This window comes from Rhinolophus ferrumequinum, chromosome 10 (assembly GCF_004115265.2).
Source record: "Rhinolophus ferrumequinum isolate MPI-CBG mRhiFer1 chromosome 10, mRhiFer1_v1.p, whole genome shotgun sequence".
NCBI lineage: Eukaryota > Metazoa > Chordata > Mammalia > Chiroptera > Rhinolophidae > Rhinolophus > Rhinolophus ferrumequinum.
Genome location: NC_046293.1, coordinates 78,442,086 through 78,465,052, shown reverse-complemented (window position 1 = coordinate 78,465,052; position 22,967 = coordinate 78,442,086). Strand labels below are relative to the sequence as shown.

At 33.1% G+C, this 22,967-nt stretch overlaps 1 protein-coding gene across 1 annotated transcript; it reads right to left on the bottom strand.

Moving 5' to 3' along the window:
• Positions 1-1,550: 1,550 nt before the first annotated feature.
• Positions 1,551-12,400, bottom strand: NTS (neurotensin). Its single transcript, XM_033118080.1, has 4 exons — positions 12,220-12,400; positions 9,894-9,955; positions 4,370-4,594; positions 1,551-1,889 (listed from the first exon to the last, which is right to left on the bottom strand). Exons 1-4 carry the CDS (start codon positions 12,290-12,292, stop codon positions 1,740-1,742), a joined length of 510 nt encoding a protein of 169 aa, XP_032973971.1. The 5' UTR covers positions 12,293-12,400; the 3' UTR covers positions 1,551-1,739.
• Positions 12,401-22,967: the final 10,567 nt, after the last annotated feature.

Below are 22,967 nucleotides of genomic sequence, written 5' to 3'. Positions count from 1 at the left end.
TGGTTAAAGAGTAGAGTGCTTAAAATTGAGATTTTGGAGAGGTTTAAGTCATTGGTAGTGGAAAGTTCTATGGTATGACCATGGAAGTTAATGGATGAGATGAAATGGATAAAACGTTTATTATTGGAAGTGAAAATGTCAGGAACCGAGAAGGAACATTATTGAATGGATCTTGTACATGTATGTGGAATTCTTCAAGGATAATGGAGGAAGGAAGCAATTAGGAGATCTGTAGTTGCTCAAAACACAGAGGGTTAGTGTGAAATTGCATTATTCTCTGTAGTTTTTGAAAGAAAAAGGAAAAATGGTATGAACATGGCCAGAAGAACTATTAAATTTATGCTATTAATATGTTCCATGCATCATTTAAACATTTTACATATATTGGACCATTTAATCCTCCTCCAAATCCCATTATTTTCCACATTTTGTGGCTGAGGTAACAGAGGTTATATAAGGTGACTAAGGTTGCTAGTGAATATTGGAGCTAAATCCAGACATTTTGACCCCAGAGTACACACTCATAATCAATCACTCTGATATAGTTTCCTTCTTAGGATCACTGCTTTGGGCACTTTTTTAACGTTGAAACTAATATGATGGTGAAAGATGGTGGTGTGGTGGTTGTGAGAAGGCATGGTTTTATCAGGAAAACTCAGAGATCAATGGGCTTCTCTTAAATCCTATGGAGTGGGGTTTAGCCTAAGGGAGAGGGTAATCTCATCAAAAGAACATGGAGTTCTAAAGGCTTCTTAATTCCAGAATAATTCATACCCGGATATTTTATTTCATAGATGACTATGGACTGAGTGGCAGCTCTGTGACAAGAGGTATTCTTAGATCCCTGTAAGAATGAGAGGCTAGGATGCCACTGCTAATGGAACGTACAGGCTATGAGACCCACCGTAAGTATGGCTAGTCTTAAACAGAATATATGAGGAGTTATTTTAAGTATTCCTTTTGCCTCAAAAATTTCCTCCCAGTTGGGAAATATATTAGTCACATATATTCCTCAGTGAAGTTAAACATAAACATTTACTGAATCAAGTGTGAGGGGAGAAAAGTCAATAAAGGGTAACTCTTCTAATAGATGTAAATCTGTGGAGAAGCATGTGGTTTTGATGGCTTATTATCTTTTTATTAACCATTAAGTTCATTTAACAGAAAAAGAAATTCAGTTGAAAATCATTCATTAAGATAGGCATAATTATCGATAGTTCATTAATCATTCTTTTAATATGATCCTATTCACTATTACCTCCACATAGCTGAGAGATTCAGGAGTGAGTCTAGAAAAGAGCATGTATTTCTCTCAATTCAAAAAAAAAAAAAAAGTCAGTCAAATAATAAAAGAAGTACTATTATTTTGTCTGGCGTTAATGATATGTAAGCTAGACTTTGCCATAGGACTCTGCTAAAATCTCTTACAATTTGGTTTAAAATGTCAAACATTTTGACTGTTTAAATAACCCATTAACTGCTTTACAAAATTACAAAAAAATTCTATGTGTGACTGAACATCCACTCCAATTATACACAACACATCATGCTCAAGATCTAAATTTATTTGAAAACATTTAGTCCAATTTACATTAATGCAGAAAAATCACATCCAATAAACCACAATTGTAGAGGAGACAAAATAATTGTATCCTGACACATTTCCACACAAATGTAATTTGATATTTAATTAAAGAACGATAAGTCACAATCACAAGTAAATAAAATATTTATCCATCTCAGTAGTAGTAAGAACCTCTTTTGAGTATGTAGGGCCTTCTGGGTTTATTCTCATATAGCTGGCGTTTCAGAATGTAAGGAATTTTTCTCTTTATTACTTCTTCCTTTTCATTTTTGTCATTTCCATCAAGAATATCTTCTTGAACTAACTGCAAGATAGACAAAATATGAACGAAACTTACATGCATGAAGTCTTCCATTTCAGAGTATTTTTCTACATTTTATCTCATTTGCTATTCTGACAGTAAAACCTTTGTGAATGAGATACATGAGGTCCAAAGCAATGAAGTGTTCTGTCCAAGGACAGAGATGACTATCAAGTGGCTGAGAAAGAATGAGAACGTGATTTTTCTGATTCTCTGTTCAGTGTTCTTCCTAATTCATCAGGGTGGCCTTTTTAAACATTTTCTTTATATGTCAAGATTATACACTAATACCTCCAACTAAAGGAAAACACTTAATAAAACTTTGAGTATTTCAATTTATGTTAGACCAAAATGTTGTAAAAATATATTATAAATCAAAACGAATAGTTTTGACTCTAGTAAAACAAAATTGGCGTCAAAGGTCAACAAGATTTTAAATTCAATTAAATTATTTACTGACTTGACTTGAAAGCCATCCCAAGATCAATTTCTCAGTCATAGAGAGGATACCTTGCTAACTTAGCCATAGAAATTAACGTTCGTGAAAGCTAGGTATAAATGGTATGGGTCTCTTTAGACTGTGGTGCTTAATAATTAAAAGCCAGTTCCGATTCAGTAATTCAAGAGTGTTACTCTCCAGGTAAAATCTTGCTTAATATCTCATGGAGTATATCCCATTCTAAAATTAGTTTCAAACACTTTTTCTGATAATACTGTTCTTATTCAAAACTTTCAGGTAGCATAAAATATTTAAGAATTCCTTTTAGAGTTTTGCACATACTTTATGTGAAATTAAAAAAATAAATACTTAAGATAAGAATTAGATTCATTATTTGTTATTGTCTTTTAAATGTTGGGGTGACTATAACTAATACTGACAGAAGACTAAGTTTTTAATCTTAATGCATATGCATTGAATCGTAACACAAAGTAGTACTTTATTTCAACCCACAGCTATTCAATTTGAGAGAAGGAAAAATAGCTACTGTCAGACAATCTAATTTCTTAATCTTTTGTTTCTCCCTGCATAGTCAGTCTGTAATTACTTGTACTGTGCTCTGAATGATATTATCATTTTATTTTAAATCACTCAGTAACATTTCAAATAGCAAAAATTCTAATCTTATGTGATTTGTCCGTATAATACTTCATTGAGTTATTTTTTTTTTCCTGGATAAATAGAACGTAATTAACATTCCCTAATGTAAAAGTCAGTATTGTTCAAGTGTTAATGACTTAATATTTTAAAGACTAACAATTTAGCTGGAACTGGAATTTAGGGATGAATAGTCCAACATGTAAAAATTAAAACTAGGTTTTTGGTTTTTCACCTAGAAAACATCTTTTGTTTATAAGTTAAAATAAACACTAGAAGTTCTGTTTTGCATTTCCTCTTCTCCACAGGGTATCTGTGATAGTTACAGAGATTGTTATTTACCAGGGGTAGGCACCCTCAAGTCCCCAGTGTCAGTGTAAGCCCAGAATATAAATCATTAAGCACATTTCTCTTAGAGGTTAATCTGAAAGAAATGTTTCCCTTGTTGGGCAAATCTTTTTTAATTTCTTTTCTTTGTTTTTTTCGTTTTTTGTTTTTATTTTTTATTTTTTTACTTCAAAGTAACTTTCACTCTTCCAAACAAACATTCCCAAACCAAAGGTGGTGAGTCACCAGTGTCATATTTAATACAACAGATTCATCCAGTCCTTCACTGTAGTTCTGTATAACGGGATTTGGCTGTCTTGGCTATGGTGGCCCGGGTTTAGCTGCTAAGGATTCCTGAAATCCACACAGTCATTGAAATTGAAATAAAATATATGGATATTTTACATATATTTGAATATATGTATATTTATGATATATGACATATGACATATTATGTATTATACATGATGCATTATATATGCATATAATATAAAACAGTTTCAATATATTATTTTAATGTAATATATTATATAACATATTTTAATATATAATATATATTAAATTTTATGGATTAATACATGCATTTGAATATATTAGGCAGAAAGATAAGGATGTATATTTATATTTATATATCCCTATCTTTCTGCCTAGTATATTCAAATACAAATGGAATCTTTAGTGTTTTGTGTTTGTTTATAGATAAAACACATGACTTAGTCTTTCTAAGAAAACATTTTGAGTTCCCTAATTTGCTTAGGCACGGTACCATCACCACCACCAAAACTTGCCTCAGCATGTCATCCGTTTCAGTACAATAAAAGCATGTGGATGAAATCTTCCTTAAGACATATCTCCCTTTTAAGGTTAAAGAAAAAAATATTTTGCTAAACTCCAAATATTTGAAAGACGCTCTGAAGATCTGAAAAAATGTTAACTTCAACATACGGTTTATTCTTCTTTAATATTTATAAATCTTTCTGTTATGATAATGATCAGGATACAAAAAATTGGTACAAATGAGAGCTAACCATAATTATATTATATTTTGTTTTTGTTTTACCTCCCAGTGTTGAAAGGCCCTGCTGCGACAGATACTCCGGATCTGGTATATTGTCAACATTGCTTCCAAGCTAAAGCCATCTAAGGCAGCAGGAAATTTCCTTCTTGTCATAAGTTCTTCGTCACGAAACTCTCCTGCTTCCTCATCTTGGCTGTTCAGGTTATTTACAAGACTGCAAACATTCAGCAGTGTCATTTTCCAAGAGGGAACACTTGCCTTACTGGTCTGAAATACATATATTTAAAAAAATGCATTTACAACTGATATGAATAAGAAATAAATCTATGTTGTGATAAGCCATTACATTTTCCAGCCTAATTGTTACCCTAGACTAATAAATATACTGTCTTTAATTTAGTAACTTCATATCACAAATTTGAATAGTGCCTTTCAAATTTGAACTTCATATCAAATTTGAAGACCTCATATTATCTATTTTAAAAAATGCAATGAAGTTATACGCACACATGCACACCTACATGAACAAAGGCAGAAGGAAAATATAAATGACAATAAGTAGAAATATATAAATATATATGTATACATCACAGATGAAAATATTAAAAATGCCATTCTCTTTTTATTGCACCTCGGTGTAGTGTCTAATGGAGCAAGGACTAAGATGATAATAATAGATTTGGACAATTACAGTAGTAAGAGACCACTAATCTATTTCAGACATAAGAGGTGTCATAAGCAGTGTCACAGCTCACCCATTTATTTACAAATTATAATGTTTTCTAGACTTACCATTCTTTTCTAATAAGATCTTGTCAGAAACCATTATTACCGTAATCTGCAACTTTCCTATGTGCCAACAATAATCAATGAGAAAACATAAGGACTTAGGATAAACTAAATGTGAAATAATTAGCCAAAATTAACAAAAATGTCAAAGGGCATCAATGAAAGAAAGCATAAATTTTTCCTAGAGGCCACAAAAAAAATTTTGGAGGATCACAAAGGCATGATGGGAAGACTAAATAACAATAGTATCAGGTGTCAATTCTCTCCGAATTACTCTCCAAATGTAATGCAATTGCAAATCAAAGTTCCAATTTGCAAACTATGGGGAGATTGAAAGTTAGAGGAGGGGACTTGGCAAAATAATTTTAAGTTAATTTGGAAGTATGAATGTGTGAGAATAACCAAGAAGAGAGAGAAAAATAGAAAGGTAAAGAGCAGGAACTTACTCTACTAGAAATTAAAATGTATTTTAATGCTTCACTAATCAAAGGAATGAATTAATAGAGCAAGAATAAACATAAATCTCAACAGAAGAGAATATAATGTTCAAAAATAGATCCAAGTACATATGAGTGTGTAACATACAGCAAAGTTTGCATTTGAAATCCTTGGAACTTAAATCTGGATTTAGAGCTAGTTATAACTTTTCTTAACATATTATATTCTAATAATATTCAGATGGATTAATATGAATAAAAATAAAATAGTGTGTAAATATGTAGAATTTATTTTATCAACCCCAAAAGATATCATTGAGCAAATACCCAAACTAGAATCCATAAACAAAAAGGTAACTCTAAATACATAAATATGTAAATTATCCCTCTGGAAAAATAACAGCCGGAACTAAAATCAAAAGCAACCTATAATGTAAAAGCGGCCACTAAATGTTAATATCCTTAACACTGATGGAACACTTCAAAAAGAAGATGGTGAATACCCAAATTAAAAACAAAAAACAAAAAACTAAACTAAACATTTTAAAAATTGGATAAGTAATATGAAAAGACAAGTCACAGAATCTCTTATCAAAGAAGAAATATATAAAAGAAACATGTGAAATGATGTTCAGCTTGGCTACCATTAGATCTGAAGACTTTAAAAAGTACAAGTACACTCAGTGGTGTACTTATGGGAATATGTGGACACAGACACTTCCTTTCCTAAATGTTTGTTGGTCTGGGTGCAGATTGGCATAATTTCTGGAAGGGTGTTTTGGCAACATGTATTAAAATTGTAAATGTACATATCCTTTGATTATGATATTATCCTAAAGACAGGCAAATCTGTAAGTACAAAGATGTTCACTATAATGTTTCCAACAGTTTGGAAATCCTTTCAACTACTCTCCTTGCATGTGATTTTCTAGCCATTGTTTGAATTTTTCTGCCATGAAAACTGAGAGGAAATATTGTGTGACAGCAATATCTAATGTCCCTCCAACGAATGGGGTACTATAATATTTCATTGGGAAAGCTCTTTAGAGATCATCTAACTGAGTAGTTTTCTAAGGTGTATTCCTTAGAACACTAGTTCTACACTCACCATTTTGTTGAGAAAAGCAGTTCCATTGTCAAGTAAATTGGAAAACTTGAGTTTAAAGAAAATTTGAAGGCTTTTTACTTGCACATATTCATTGTAACTTTTCAGTGGTGCCAACACAGTCCCAATGTTTCCCAAACTAATTTGAGCACAGACGGCTTTATTCATAAAGTACCTGTCAGGACTAGTGTTATCTGATTATTTTTGGATGAGAAAACTTGTTCCCTTCTGCCAGTTAAAATAGGCACTACATCACCCAACTGTTTAATGTCACGAACTCACCCCTGCCATATCTAGGAAGCACAGCAGAGAAAGCATTCTTGACCAAAAGATGTCTGAGTAGACATGTATTTGAAAACATTTTGTATAAGGTTTAAACTATTTCACTCAGGAAAATAACCAAGACTCTCTCCTCAACTAAATCTGAGTCAGACTCCTCTGAGCCCTCTTCTTGATTAGGTCTGAACCTTGGATTCTGTCCTTGTTCTATTTAGTCATGTTTTAGCAAAAATCCTGCTTAGAATTAGTGACAATGCCTCACCCTTGGTATCTGATCACTTAGAAATATCCGATACTGGATCAATTTTCCACCCTCAATATCAGAATCCTGTTGAGTTGTCTTGGAAAAATCCTCCTAGCCTTAATGTTTCCTCTTAGTAATTTTCCATCCACTGACCCACCCGCCACCCCCCGCCCCACCCCATGCCCTCCTTAGCTGTAAATCCACATTTGTCTTTGTTGTATTCAGAGTTGAGTCCAATCTCTGCAAAATCCGCAGTGCAGTAGTCTTCCTTACTATCTTTAACAAGTGTTATGAATTTTTTCTTTAACAATAAACATTCTTATTATTGTATACAAATGTTTATAACAGACCTAAGCCTGTAGATAAGAAAGTTAGAATATTGTCTCCTCTTGTTTTTAAGATGAAGAAAACAAGAATATCTGTGGTTCCCACTTACCATTATTTGATTTAACTTTCTAATACTGAATAAGGTCCCAGTCAAATTTCGATTGCTTTAACTAATCAATATGACTAATAATCACTACCTGTAATATACTGAACTCAAATGAGTTCAGCAAATGGTAAATTCGAACATTTCAGTAAATTGAAAATAAAGTCATCTGGGGTGGAGCCCTACAGGTTTTATAGTTGAATACAAAAGGTGAGGGTTAGTAATGAATCCTAGATGTCTACTGCTAATTCATAAATATTTATTAAATTCCTACTGTTTACAAGGCATTGACTTTGATCATAGAAAATTAAAATATTCCAGCAGTTTTTCAGAGCCTTAACCAAACATAGAGTGTTAGGTTCTTTTTCTTAATAAACTATACCAAACTCAAGCAAACATAATTCTACTTATATAGTAAAGATAGTTGCACCAATAACAAGCTCGTCCAATTAAGGAAGAGAAACCTAAAGTGTCAAGACCTGAGTTGGTGCTTTGCTTCAGAAATTAGCAGGAGCTTTGAGCACTGCTTTCTTACCTTAACAACTGTTGAGTCGTCAGCCTTGGTCTCCCAGAGTTATAACAATGATTTCACCAGGTGACTGCCTCGCTTCAAGATTTGTTTTTTCTTTGAGAAACATCTTTTGGTTGAAAACCTTGTTCCCTAACTCTACATTTAGATAACATTGATTGACTCACTCTGGACAAATCAGTATAGTCTGATAGCATGGTAACAGGTATATACCTAATTGAGATTTTTTTTTTCCCCTAGTACAGGTTGGGATTTAGGAATCTTGCTTTCAAGACCTCTAAGCAAGAAATAATAGGGTCCAGTACACAACGTTTCATTTGATTCAATAAAAACAATGAGCAGGTCCAGATAATACTCTTGTTATAGGAATAATTTAAATCCAGGCATGGATTTAATGTAAATGTCTTGGAGGTCATTAATCCAATACCAGCATTTGTCCATCGATGGATGAATGGATGGAGAGGAGCTGGTATATATATATACAATGGAATATATAATGGGTTCTTGTCACCTGAGTTGGCATGGATGGCCCTGGAAGGTATAGTGCTGAGTGGAGTGTGTCAGACAGAGAAACACAGATGCAATGTGATTTTGCTTATATGTGGAATCTAAAGAACAAAATAAACAAACAAAACAGAAACAAACTCATAGATACAGAGAACATTTTGATGGTTGTTAGATGGGAGGGGTGTTGGGGGACAGGTTAAAAAGGGGGAAAGAATTAAGAAGTACAAATTGGTTATTACAAAATAGTCATCAGAATATAAAGTAAAGCATAGGGAATAGAGTAAATAATATGGTAATAATTATGTATAGTGCCAGGTGGATACTAGACTAGTCTGGGGATCAATTTTTAAATTATATAAATGTCTAATTACTATGTTGTACACCTGAAATTAACATAAAGTAATATTGAATGTCAACTGTAATTGAAAAGTTTTAAAAGTGGGGAAAAAGGTGAGGGGTAATAAGAAGTCCAAATTTCCAGGTATAAAGCAAATAAGTCATGGGGATGTAATGTACAGAATAGAGAATATAATCAATGATACTGTGACAGCATAATTCAATATCGGATTGTTTCTGGACTTATCACAGAGATCCCTTCTTTAGATAGATAGATGTTGAATAACTATGGTGTACACCTGAAACTAATATTGTATGTTAGCAATATTTTTAATAAAAATCTTTAAAAAATAATAAAGAAATGGAGGCAAGCACTTGCTTAAAAGCAAATAATTCTTAAGTCACAGTTGTTGGATTAGATCTCAAAGCTTCTGTTTGTCAGTCTACTGCTATTTACACTCTACCACATTTCTTTCATGTATTGTCATGAACTTTCATTTTTCGTTTAGGAACTCTATTTCACTCTCCCCAATGTAATAAAAAAAAGGAAAAAATGTCACTTAGTTTTCATTTATGTATTTAACATGAGGGCAATATATCTTTCATCATACACAATTTGATAAGAATGGAAATGGGATTCTTTTAAACACATGTACATGTCCACATAAATAATATGTGACTATTTAATTAAAGTTACAATACACTGATTGATAGTCACTATAATTTCTTTCCCTGTCACATCAACACCCTTAGCTCCTTTGAACTCAAGGAAAAGTTTCTCAAGAAAGGAAATGCCTCCCAATGAACTTTTCAGTCATGATGGGAAGTTATTACTAGAGGAAAAGGACACCATGTTTATAATGAGAGTTCATATGTTTTTCAATCCTGGTTAAAGAAAAGAAAAAGTTACCTTTGATGTGTGCATATTGGTCAATAAATCTCCTTCTAACGCTTTCATTTCCTCTTCTGAATCTGAGTAAAATCAAAACCATATGTTTACTATACAATCACATATCATATAATTATATTGTAACCTGGAGATTTTAGATTAATCTCAAAAATAAATTTAGTCTTAGAGGCTTATTGTCTTTCCTCTATTCAACTTAAAATAGTATTCAGAAAAATAATATATGTAGTTTTACTTCAGGCTAACTAAGGAGCACTTCTAAGAAAATAAACACATGATTATATGCCACAAGGGCTGTTGACAATTTAAAGTTGTTTAATCTTTAAATCTCAGAATTAAAAAAAAAGAAAGATTAGATCATATAATCGAAGTCATCAAATATGCTGGTAAATTTTCAGCAACAGTTTACATATGTAGAATATATGCATAGTGATATTTAAAAACACAACATAATGAAAAGGTGTGTACTACAGACTTTTTAAGAAACCAACAAAAAAACAAAGAGGATTGCTTAGTGATAATTTTAGAATAAGACATTTAGATTTATTTAAGTTGAGCTGCTATTTTACAAAACAGACTTTGAAGAATTTGTTTTCTACTTTAACCAAGAATTTAGAAGTATGTGTATTTAGTGATTTTTATCACAGTCCTTTAAGGAAATCATTTAAGCAAAAGTGGAGATGTCCATCAATACATGTATAATAGTGTTGAAAATGGATTTATGATTTGTTTTAGAATATCCTTTCCAGTTTCCTCTAATAGATATTCTATAGAGAAGAAAAATTAAGAAAATACTATAAGGTGGTAAAAATACAGTTACAGAATATTGTAATAAGATGATTTAATTCAAACTCACTGATCTATATGTCATAAAAAAAAAAAAAAGCAGAAGTTAAAATGACTCACTTGTCCTTGCACAACACACTCTTATTAAAAGGAAATGTCACACTTGGAGAAACCATTTGTCAAATTGTATCTAGGAACCAAGTTACACCAGAGATCTTTTTCTCCTATTTTTAGGGGTCCAATCTTTTTTACAAAAGGAATAAAAAATTCCTTTAGCCATTTATAAAAAAAGTATACCAAAATCCTCAGAAATTTTGGCTTATCACAGCAAGAAGTTTCAAGATTTAATAAAGTATTTAATCTATAACCCAGTTTTTCTCACATGTTTTAAGCATACTTATAACCTCATGTAACTATTAGATAAACCCATAACTGTAAAAAATTTGGTATTTATTTCATAAAAAATATTTGCAAAGTTAGAAGTTCAAGGTATTTTTTAAAAGATCAAAAGAAATTTAAAATTTTGCTAAATAACGTATCTTCTGATAGATTTAATTTCATAATTTAAACAAATTACAGCAGGAGTTTGAATTAAACATTTCAAAGTCATATTTATAAAATAAAAAAGTATAAAATAAGTTAAATGATTTTTCCTGCATTTATTCCCTATGTTTTCTTTTTAATTTTGATGTGAACATTTAATTATTTTTAAACATCAATTAAAGTATATTACAGTCATTGTATTTCATGTTACTCTTCTAAATTTCAATCTTATTTTCAGCATGAAAAATTGCTAGGTATTTAGCAATAAATGCTTTCTCCTTAATTATCACATGGAAAACAGTCTACAGATAATTTTCATTAATATCAAAATGCCAATTTTCCAAATGCATTTTGTATCAACTTAAATGACATGCAACCAAATAAAATAATTAAATTAATGAGATGTGTATTTTTCACATAGAAAGACTATATATAAAATATATTCTCAAGAAAGATGGGATATTTTCATATTTTTATAGAAATAATTTTCTATAAATAATTCTTCATTCATTTATTCATTAATCATCAATTTTTGCATTGCTATCTTAACACACAGTTAAGAAAAATAATTTGGAGGAGGAAAAAGCCACTTTGAAAGAAATGAGTTTTAATTATGGGTTTGTATTTTGACAGAGATCACCTCTGTACTCCTGCTTAGATACATAGTGACCCATCTAGTTGAAGTTTCCTGTTTTTGGTTTGTTTGTTTGTTTTCCCCCTCTAGTAGTTACATTCTATAGCAGGACGTAAAGTGTTTCATTGAAATCTCTTTGATTGCCTTGCAGATTTAAAAACAGAAAACAAATCTCTCAGTTTATGTAATCTTAAAGACAGAAAAAGAAATATTCAGCGTCTATCACTAAAATGCAAATCTAGACTAAGGAAGAAACGCTTCTCCCTGGATACATTAATGTAAGTAGCAACACACTGCAAAAAAAAAAAAAAAAAAAGGAAAAATAAACCACTTGAGGGAGTTGTGAAAAGCAGCTGCTGCGCTTACCTGAGCACAGACTCCAGGAGCTGAAAGCCAGGAGCATCATGCATACCAGCTGGAGTTTCATTCCTGCCATCATCTCCTTGAGATTTCTAGCGAGCCAAGTCCATAAACGTCAGAGACTCGCTGAACAGGGGGGCTCTCTCTAGTGCTTCCTCCTGCCTTCAGCTGACTTTGACTGAACTATGAGAGATGCTCTGGCCATCCTCTATATATATGTGTGTATATATGCAGGAGGATGATGTCATGATAGTACAGGGATTACCTTTTCAGGATGTACCCTCCCTTCATCCTCATCCCTCTCCTCCTCTCCCCACTTCCTCCTCCCCTTTTCCTTTGCCCCCTCTCTCCTCTCCCACTTCTGAACCTGGACTGAAAGTAACATCTTCCCTAATTGCCATTGCTACTCCAGATTTCTGACTCACAGAAAGAGTCATTCAAAAGCAATTCCATAGAGAGCATACTGGAAAAGAACTTGCAGTACCATTCTCTCTATTTCCTCTCGTTCCTTGACTCCAAGAAGTCATTTTGATTTTGTGAAGCATGGGATCTATTATTTCTAATATAAGCAACATCTCCAGGATGAATGCATGAACTCAGTGATTCTGTAGGTTTGAAAGTTCTTAAAGAGTTAGGGTTCCTTTCTGATAACTCACACTTTTGAGCAAATAATTTGTAGTTTCGGGGCTAATACAGGTCTTAGATAATATATGCTAAAAGAAGGAAGAAAGTGAAAGATAAGCAGGGAATTGGTTATAATATTGGGGTTAAGCAAATAACTTTGATAAAGAAAAAAAACAATTAAAAAGTACTAGCAGCTCTAAGGAATAGGACATTCTTCTCCTAACAACTTGAAAAGTTTTTATTTTAACTAACTGGGAGAATGACTGAAATATGTATGCTGACCTTTGATTAAATGTCGTAGAAAAACAATTTCAGGTTTATAAAGTCCAATTATAAATTATTTATGTATTAGCAGGTGGAAAATGTATTATTGTGTCACTGTTTGCTGTTTTCTTGATAGTTTCTTCTTTTTCTGTCATTCTTGATGTTATATCCTATTCACTGTTGTTTCCTTCTCACTGTTTTTCACCATTGCACTAGATTTCTTTCCCTGTTATAGTCATAAAAATGAGACTGTACTGCCGGAAATGAGACAATCTTAAATAAGCAACATTCACCAAAGTGACATCTCTCAGACATTATGTTTGAGTATTTCGGAAGTTAAAATGATACTCATTCCCTCTGTGAATTCTCAGAAGAAAATTGCTTATAATGTCTTTTGGAATGAAGCTTTCTTCTCATATTAACTATTTCATGATACATGGAATGATCTGAAAAGAGTATGCTGTCAGGGATGTGAATATTTGAAGATAAAAGTGCCTGAGACTTGTTCACTTTTACATATGCCAATCATGTAGTATCAATCAAGAAAAGATTGATTTCTATAGAGGTGACTTATTATATTAAACGGATTGGTGTTTATAGAGTTGATTTGTATTTATGATATATGTCTATGAGATTAACGTCTGCATTTTGCCCGGAACTTAAGGAAATGAGTTGACTTGAAACATTTAAGAATTATTTAAATTAGCAGTCACTCATATAATTTAATGTTCAGAAATTTAACAATAGCTGATGTTTTCATTACTTTCAGTTTGTTTTACAAACTTACATAGAATACAATATTGAACATTACTCACTTGAGGAAAGTTTTATATAAAGGGTAATTGACAAAGAAACGTGAAATATGTCTAAATTTTTTTTTGCTTTCCTGCCACGAGGTGGCGCAATAGAAGTTTAAAAAGGCTTTGTTTTCCTTTAACTGATCACTGTAGAATTCTGAGGATTATACTTAATTTCTTCTGTCAGAGCATTTTTGTGATAGAATCCTTTTAAAGCCACTTGTAACCAATTATATATTCTTTACACGGTATTTAAATTAGTTGTTTTATCTGCTTTTGAATTGAAATACAAAGAATAATCTTTTTAAATGTGTGATAGAGTTCGAACAGTAAAAAGGAAGTGTGATTCCTATTTTCCTCAAGTTATTTCTTTAATACATGAAGCTCAGGGACACGTTGACAAAATTTATTCCTAATTAATTAGAAAATAGTGGGAGACTGAATAAGGAAATTTATTTTGTTTTAAGTATATCACGTGGATATTAGCTGTCAGTGTAAACATTGCTTTAAATATATGACAAATCTGAAAAAAAGTGGGGGGAAATGTCAAATGACTCAAAATCAAATGGATTGTATGCACTATGTGTAACTTTTGGGAATAAAGTTACGATATGTATATAAACCTTATTTGTTTTCTAACTGGTATCAAAAAAAAAAAGCTATTATTCGTTTCCTTTTTACCCCCAATGCCTTCAAGCTATAGAAAAAAACAATTAAACACATTTTTTAAGAATAAGTGAATGAACTAATCAGAAACAGTTTGGGAGACAAAGAGGAAAAACTGAGGGTTGCTAGATGGGTGGGAGGGGTGGGGGGTGGGGGGGAGGGTGAGGGGATTGGAGGGCAGTCGGTGACCACAGGATGGCCACGGGGTTTGAAAATTAATCTGGGGAACGTAATTTGGTGGTTACCAGAGCGTAAGGGGGTTGGGGGGTGGGGATGAGGGTGAGGGGGATCAAATGTATGGTGATGGAAGGGGAGCTGTCTCTGGGTGGTGAACACACAGTGTGATTTATGGATGATGTGATACAGAATTGTACACCTGAAATCTATGTAATTTTACTAACAATTGTCACCCCAATAAATTAAAAATAAATTAATAAAAAAAAAAGAAGATAGGTTATGTGTGGATATTTGCCTTTAAAAAGTTTTCTGAGAAGTACCCAAATTATGTCTTTAATGTACGATTTTAGGCACCTTTCTACGAAGGTGGGAGAACTATATTTTTTCTAAAGGTTTTATGCCTAAAAGCCTTCTAATAGTTACTTAATTCTTAAAATAACTAATAAAGAGTTTGAACATTACTTTTCGATAGGCTTCATTTGTCGGCTTTCCAGTCTGAAGCCACCACGGAGTGGCTAATTCCAGGTCTTATATAGGCCTTCATCTATCTAAGATTTATCTGGTTATCTGTAGATTGCAGCATCTCTACCATATAGGTTTCTGAGCTTCTACTGTGACTTAATTAAGACATTTATTAGGTAAGACTTAAAATAATCGAGAGATTATTGATTAAATAATAAAAATGAGACACCTTAAGTATTGACAATTGGAAAGAGTGCTCGGTGAACTCCTTTCCAATTGAGTTGGAAATTGGTTAACAATTCCAACCAATTGTTGGAAGCTCAACAACTATTCCATGTTACTGGTTCTTCAGTCCCAGATTTCTCCGTATACCTCTAGAGTCTTTCTCTCCCCATTAACAGATTCCTGGGCTCTCCAACCTTTTTTTTGCCTTAATACCTAAATCTTAACCTATGGCGTTTCTACCATCTGGAATCTGCCCTCCATCTTCCCTGTCTCTCACTTTCTGACGTTATCTCTCATTTTTAAAAGATTGTGTTTTATAGCTTAATCAAAGGAAACTTTTCTAAGTTTGAATCCTGAAAAGTTGTCTCATCTACTTCTATTATGTCCCATTTCTGCTAAATGCTCATTCATTTCTGGTGAACTATGAAGAGGAACAGAATTTGCCACCCCCAATATACCTCTTTGGCATATTGATTATCTTGAGCTGGTTATTTTTAAGAAACAGAAAACACAGGAGAAGCTGGAAATTACCCTTTTATAAGGATCACTTACATCAATAAGGAAATCTCCATTTGTAAGGGTGCCAACCTCTCTGTACCAGGAAGAGAAGGATGACTAGCTATCTAGAAACTCTCATGGAGAAGGCAAGGACTTAAATCTGCATAATAACCATAGCTTAGTTTACTGTACTTTTCCTGGTGACCTCCCATAACTAGCTTTCCCCCAGCCCCAACATCTTCTTTTGCCTTTGCTGGAGATGGTATTTAAGGTGGTGATTTGGGCCGTTTTGGAGAGTTACTCAGTTTTCCTGCGTATCTCCCGTGTATACAGAGGTATACATGTTATTAAACTTTCTGTGTTGTTTTTCTCCTGTTAATCTGTCTTTTTTATTATGGGAGGGTCTCAGCCAAAAACTTAGAATGATAGAGGGAAAATTAGTTTTCCTCCCCTACAACTGTAAACCTCTGGAAGGAAAGGACTCTCACTCACCGTTGTAGGTCCTTTTCTTCCAAGGTTATAATCCTTAAGTGGTCAGTACGTATTGAACAAATCCAATGGAATACTAATCATTTTAAATTTATAACATGTTTTCCCATGTTTCCATTTGTAACATTTCTTTTAGCCACATCTCTACTTTAATTTCAATTATTTAAAACTCCTTTTTATAATTAATCTTAATATTTGATGTCAGCCTTTAACCAAATCAGTTTTCTCAGTCTTTCCTCCAGTCATTCTTTTCCTCCATGACTGGAAAGTCAACCTTAAAAAGTTATTTAACAACAGTGCCCTAAGATTATATCCATTCATCAGCTGAGTGCTTAGGATAAATTGTGGGTTTACTCCATTCCTCTAAATGAGTCTCTGGTTTGGAAATGTACCTCTGATTCATCTGAACAAACAGCGATGTAAATCTCTTTGTAAACTCAATTGATTTTTCTGTTCAATTAATTTCTGTTCACTATTTCTAGACATAGAAATAATGATCTGCATGCACACACCCACATATATATTATCTTCCACACAAAATGCATATGACCCTGACCTTGGAGACTTAGGTAAATGTAAACCAAATGTCCAATTTCCCTATCTATATGAAACCATAATCTGCCCATAATACCTGTAAATTCCCAGTTCATTTCCCTTTGCCTCTTCCTGTCTCTGCTTTGCATCTTTATAGGTAATTAACTTGGAAAAATTAGTCATAGATTTCTGTAGTCAAAACATATTTTGTAACTTAAACTCCAATTATAGCACAAGCTTTGCCTGGGATTCACATGGTAACGAGTTGCCATATTTAAGGAAAGCTGATCCACATTGTAGTTACTGCTGATCTCACTTATAATCTTGTTTCTCATGTCTATCTAAAAAAGAATGTGATGTCCACAAAATTACTACCCACTGTGTGTAATGCTCAAGTAATTGTCCTTATAAGCCTCACTTTTGTGTAAGAACAACATGAAAGCATTACAGGGAAAAAAAAAGTCCCTAACAGTTTTCTTTTTCTTAGTTTTACAAATTAGAGTGTGTGTGTGTATATATATATATATATATACACACACACACACATACATATGTATATATGTATATGTTAATTAAAGTTTATTGGGGTAACAATGGTTAATAAAGTTGTATAGGTTTCAAGTGTACAATTCTCTAATACATCATCTATATATCATACTGTGTGCTTACCACCCAGAGTCAGTTCTCCTTCTATCACCATATATTTGTCCCCATTTATCCTTATCTACCATCCCCGCCCCCCTTACCCTCTGGTAACCAGTGTGTCTATGAGTTTTTGTTTCTTTATTTGTCTGGTTCCTTTGTTGCTGTCAGTTTTATATCCCATATATCAGTGAAATCCTATGGTTCTTGACTTTTTCTGTGTGACTTATTTCGCTTAGCATAATAATCTCAAGATCGATCCATGTTGTCACAAATGACACTATTTAATCTTTTCTTAAGGCAGACTAGTATTCCAATTTGTATATAGAGTAAAAACTGAGATGAGTTTTCATTGAAAAAAAAATTTTCCTCCCTTTTTATGTTACAAAAATCTAAGAAAAGTTCTGTAGCACCTATATACCAAAACAGAACAGATGCATTGAGCTACGATTTACCAGAGGCAGATTAAATGAAACACTCTTTCTTTACCTTAACAACATATTAGATGTTGAATTTAGAACAGAATAATTCATATTATTAGTGCTCATTTGTCTTATTATTTTTTTAACTTAGAAATTTTCCCTAGTATTTTCCCTTTGAATTTTATCTATTCCCTAACCACCTCCCAATTTTCATCTCTGATTACCCAAATTGTATAACCAATCGCATCTTTCGGCAGCTTTACTTGAAAAATCATTGGGCAAACTTACTGGCCAAAATAAAACTTTAGATTCCTCCAAACACCTTTTCTAAAAACATTCTCCTCCTCTAGTGTTCTCCATTTCAGTGAGTTGCAAATTCAATTCACTGAGCTGCACAGATCCAAAGACTAGAACAATTTACTTTTTTTTTTTTTTTCTCTTCACCCACTACTTCTAAGCTATCAAAACCCTCTGGGGAGCAAGTATATTCCAAATCTAAGTACTTTTTCTTATTCCATTACCATCAACCAGTTCCAAGCCACCATCGCTCCCCTGAGTTGCAACAGGAACCACTTGAATTGCATCCCGACCAGCAGTCCCGGTCCATTTTAGTACAGTTACCATACAGTAGCCAGAAAGGTTATTTTTAAAATGTAAATCTATTCTTGTTAGTGTCTGCTTAAAACTCTCTAAAGGCTTTCTATTATACTTAGAACAAATTCCTGATCATGGCCTATGTTATCCTGAGTGGGTCTCTGCCTCCATCTCTACGGTCATATCCTACCATTGTTTTTCCTCTTGTCTGTATATTTCAAGCACTCTAGCTTTCTGGGTTTTCCTCAAACATGCCAACATTTTTCTCAGAGATAAACACTATAATTAGATTACTATTCACTAAATACTCATTCCCTTTTTCCTCCCATTGTGGGTGGAATATGCTCCTCAATTCTTTGACCATGATTTTGGCCATGAGGCTTGCTTCAGCCAATGGGATGTGAGCAGAGATAAGGAACACAGAGATGTGATATGTGTTTGCTGCATGGGAATTACCGTCTTGTTCTTCTGCCACTGCCACAAGAACTTTTTCAAGGTGGTCTTAAAATGAAGGGAAACATGAATTGGAGATGAACTAGCTGTCTTGCAAACCAGCAGTGTGAAGCAAACTTGCTCAGCTTAAAGCAGGCTCACCCTGGCTGTGAGTTAAGATATATGAAGAAGATTAAATGATTTGTTTTAAGTAACTTAGTTTTAGATTGACATGTTATGCCGCATTTTTTTTTTTTTTTGGTAGCAATAGTTGACTGATACAGCCATTATTTTAAAACTCCTCCCACTGTTACTTCTTTCAATCTCGGTAGCTTTTATTTGTGCATTTATTTTTTACATTTTCTAAGTAAATCAGGATATTTTTTTTCCTCAGTTCTTCTATTCTCAGAAAACACAAAATAATGCTTCTCCATAGTAGGCACTTGGTAAGTATCGTTAACTGAATAAATTAATGAACTAATGAAATTCTAAGTGCCCCTCCCTGATGGTTTTAGGGTAGTTATCTCTCCCTCACCTCTCACAAGGACATTTTTATTGCCCAATCTGTGAACAGTGAAACCCAGGAAGCAAATCTCTTTTGGAGAGATTCCTGGTCAAATAGCATGAGAGAATGCTTTTCTTCAAGGGAGTCTTGAATATTATTTTAAATTGCAATTGACATTACATAAGTTACTATTAAGGAAACGTGGAAGTGTGGTGGTCCTTAAGGCACATGTTGGTGTTGCCATTTTGGTGAGCTAATTAGTGCAGAATGAATAGGTAGGGGCAAGTTGTTAGAGGCAGAAGAGTAGAGTGAACAATACAGCATTCTGAGTCCAGAAACAGCCGCTGTAACCAACACCACAGGCTTCAGAGTAATCTAAAGATTGAACCTGAAATTTATTTATTGAAAACCTACTCTATGACAGGCATGGTGCCAGATTAATTTGATCTCATGTAGCATAACATACTGTGAAGCAGAGTTCACAGACTCATACTATTCCCATTGTGTAAATAAAAAAATAAATAAATAAAAAGAAGTGCAGAGAGTTTAAATAAGGGTGAGTGGACTTATTAAGCAGAGCTTGGATAGGACTAAACAGTGCTTTTGTTTCTAAAGCAACAGTTAGTCTTTGTAATATTAATACTGATCCAAGAACAAGTCCAAGAAAATCTTGCATTAACATGTTATAGAAAACATTATGGCAAGTAAAACACAGGTCAATACTTTTAACCTAAAAGTACATTTAATTAAAAATCAGATTGGATTCTATTTTCAAATTGATCTCAATTCACCAGTTTAACCTTATGCTGTTGTTTTGTTTGTTTGTTTGTTTGTTTGTTTGTTTGTTTGTTTCTCCCTTCACATGCTTAGGCATATTATATTATTAAAAAAATAAATAAAGTATTTATCTCAGAATCCCCCTTCTTATTATAAAGATTATGCGGAACTTAAATGGGCTCTGCATGCACTGAATTGTTTTAACTGGGGTGGACAATTAGAAAATATGAGAGAAGACTCAGGAAGAAAGTGAGATTGCAGCCCAAGGGGAATCAGAGTGGCCTGGGAAAGAGAACCCTTCCCACTTTGTACTCCAGCTGGAGGCACTAGTATGTATAGAAAGAAAATACCAGACAAGCACTTTTGAGGTACTAGGTCACATTTTATTGCCATCCTAATTCATTAAGCCAAAAATTATTGGAGCTGAGAGGGGCTGTAAGAAAGAACTAGTCTTGTACTTTAATTTTACAGAGATGGAAACACAGACCTAGAAACGCTAAGTGGGTTACAAATTTCCTCCGCCTTCCAACTTTTCATCACATTAGTACTAACTACTCCAAGTCTAACCTCACTGCTTATATTAGAGGAAGGTTATTCGCTAACATGTCAAGCTATTTTGAGAAATTAATTTATCTTCGGGGAGTTTCTCAATTATTAGTATAGCATCCCCACAAATTAGAATATTTCCAAAGGGTATTAATCACTATAAAATGGACTTTCTTTTTAGACAGCCCTCTCTTTTTTGTCTTTCTCTGTTATATAATGTCTTGCTTTTGGAATTATCAGTTTTCATTGCTGCCTTTCAGTAAACATAAATCTTTTAGCTCCTAAATCATGGATTCCTTACTCAGATGATATTTTGTCCCCCTTTTACTGTATAATATTATCACCTTTTTTTCTGTCTTCTTTGGCCCTGAAGTCAGATAAACGTGGTTACAAATCAGAATCCTATACTCAAGGACCAGGCAGGTAACATGTTCTATTTAAGTCCTAGTTAAAGGGCCACCTGCTTGCTACCAAGCTTCAGATGTTTCTTTTCTTTTTTTTTTTTCATGTGGAAGCAGAGACCCAAGATTGCAGATCTTCCAATTTTTCAACATTTTCCAGAAATTCAGATTTTTATGAAAACATCATAGTCTTTAGACGCAAATAATCAGTTCAGTTTTCTTTTTTGCAACACTCACAAACAAATTGAAATGTCTGTGTACTGGATTCAGCCTGAAGATGCAACCTTTTGCTCGCTCCTGGTTTAAATCCCATTCCTATAACTCTCTACTTTGTGGCTCTAGATTTTAACTCTCTAGGCCTCTTTCGTCATCTGTAAAATAAAATAATAATTACTGTCTAAAAGATGGTAATGTGGATTATATTTGTTTCTATACAGTACACATATATCACAAAGTGTTTGTATAACAGGCACTCAATAAATATTAGCTTGTGTATCCGATTGTAAGCTACTCATACTCCTCCCATTTATTCTTTTTTATATTTTTACATTTTTCAATCACAATTGACATTCAATATTATATTAGTTTCAGATTTACAGCATAGTGGTTAGACATTTACATAACTTACGAACTGATCCCCCCAATAAGTCTAGTACTCACCTGGCACGACATATAGTTATTAAAATATCATTGACTATATTCTCTATCCTATAGTTTACATCTCATGACTATTTTGTAACTACCAATTTGTACTTCTTTTCCCTTCCCCTTTTCTCACCTAGCTCCCCAACTCCCTTCTACCTGGAAGCCATCAGTTTGTTCTTTGTATTTACGTTCTCCCATTTATTCTTATTTCCCTCGTCTTCTTTCTACTTTACATTTATATATCTTAATGTTTTTAAATCATTTCAGTTATCTGTTCACAGAATATTAAATTAGACTCCATCTCAGAGATTCTACGTGGACATCATTCTTCTTCCTTCTTTCCAAAGTTGAATGCTCTGTTGAATGCTCTTTGCTTACCAATTTCAAGGTCGCTTTATGGTAGTCCAACATATAACCTTTGTCCCTTTGTGGCTTGCTTTTTAAATTGAGGTGTAATTTACAGACAATGAAAAGCATAGATCCTAAGTATAAAGACTGATGAATTTCAACAAATATTTGAATCTGTGCATTTCAAAACCCAGTAAAGATGAAGATCAATTCCTTCACACTCCAAAATTTTCTCATGCACCTTCTCTGTGAATTCCTCTGACATTTCAGACACTTAATTATACTATTCTTGATCTTCATATAAATGGAATCAAACATTGTGTACTGTTTTGCGATGTCTACTATTGCTCAACAGAATGTTTTGGAGATTGATTTGTGTTATTGCACATTATGTTATCAGCAGTTTGTATCTTTTTATTTCCGAGTATTATTCTGTTGCAGAAATATAGTATAATTTGTTTATACATTCTCCTGTGAAAGATCTTATGAACATTCAGATGTAAGTATTTTCCTGCACATATATTTTCATTGTCCTTATATAAATAACTGGAATGAAACTGCTGGGTTATAGGGTTGGTGTGTGCTTAATATAAAAAGGAATTGCAGGTTTCTTACGTGGTTGTGCTATTTTAAAATCCCACCAGTGATATCTTTGCTAACAATTAGTGTTACCATTCCTTTGAAATTTGTTCATTATATTAGGTGT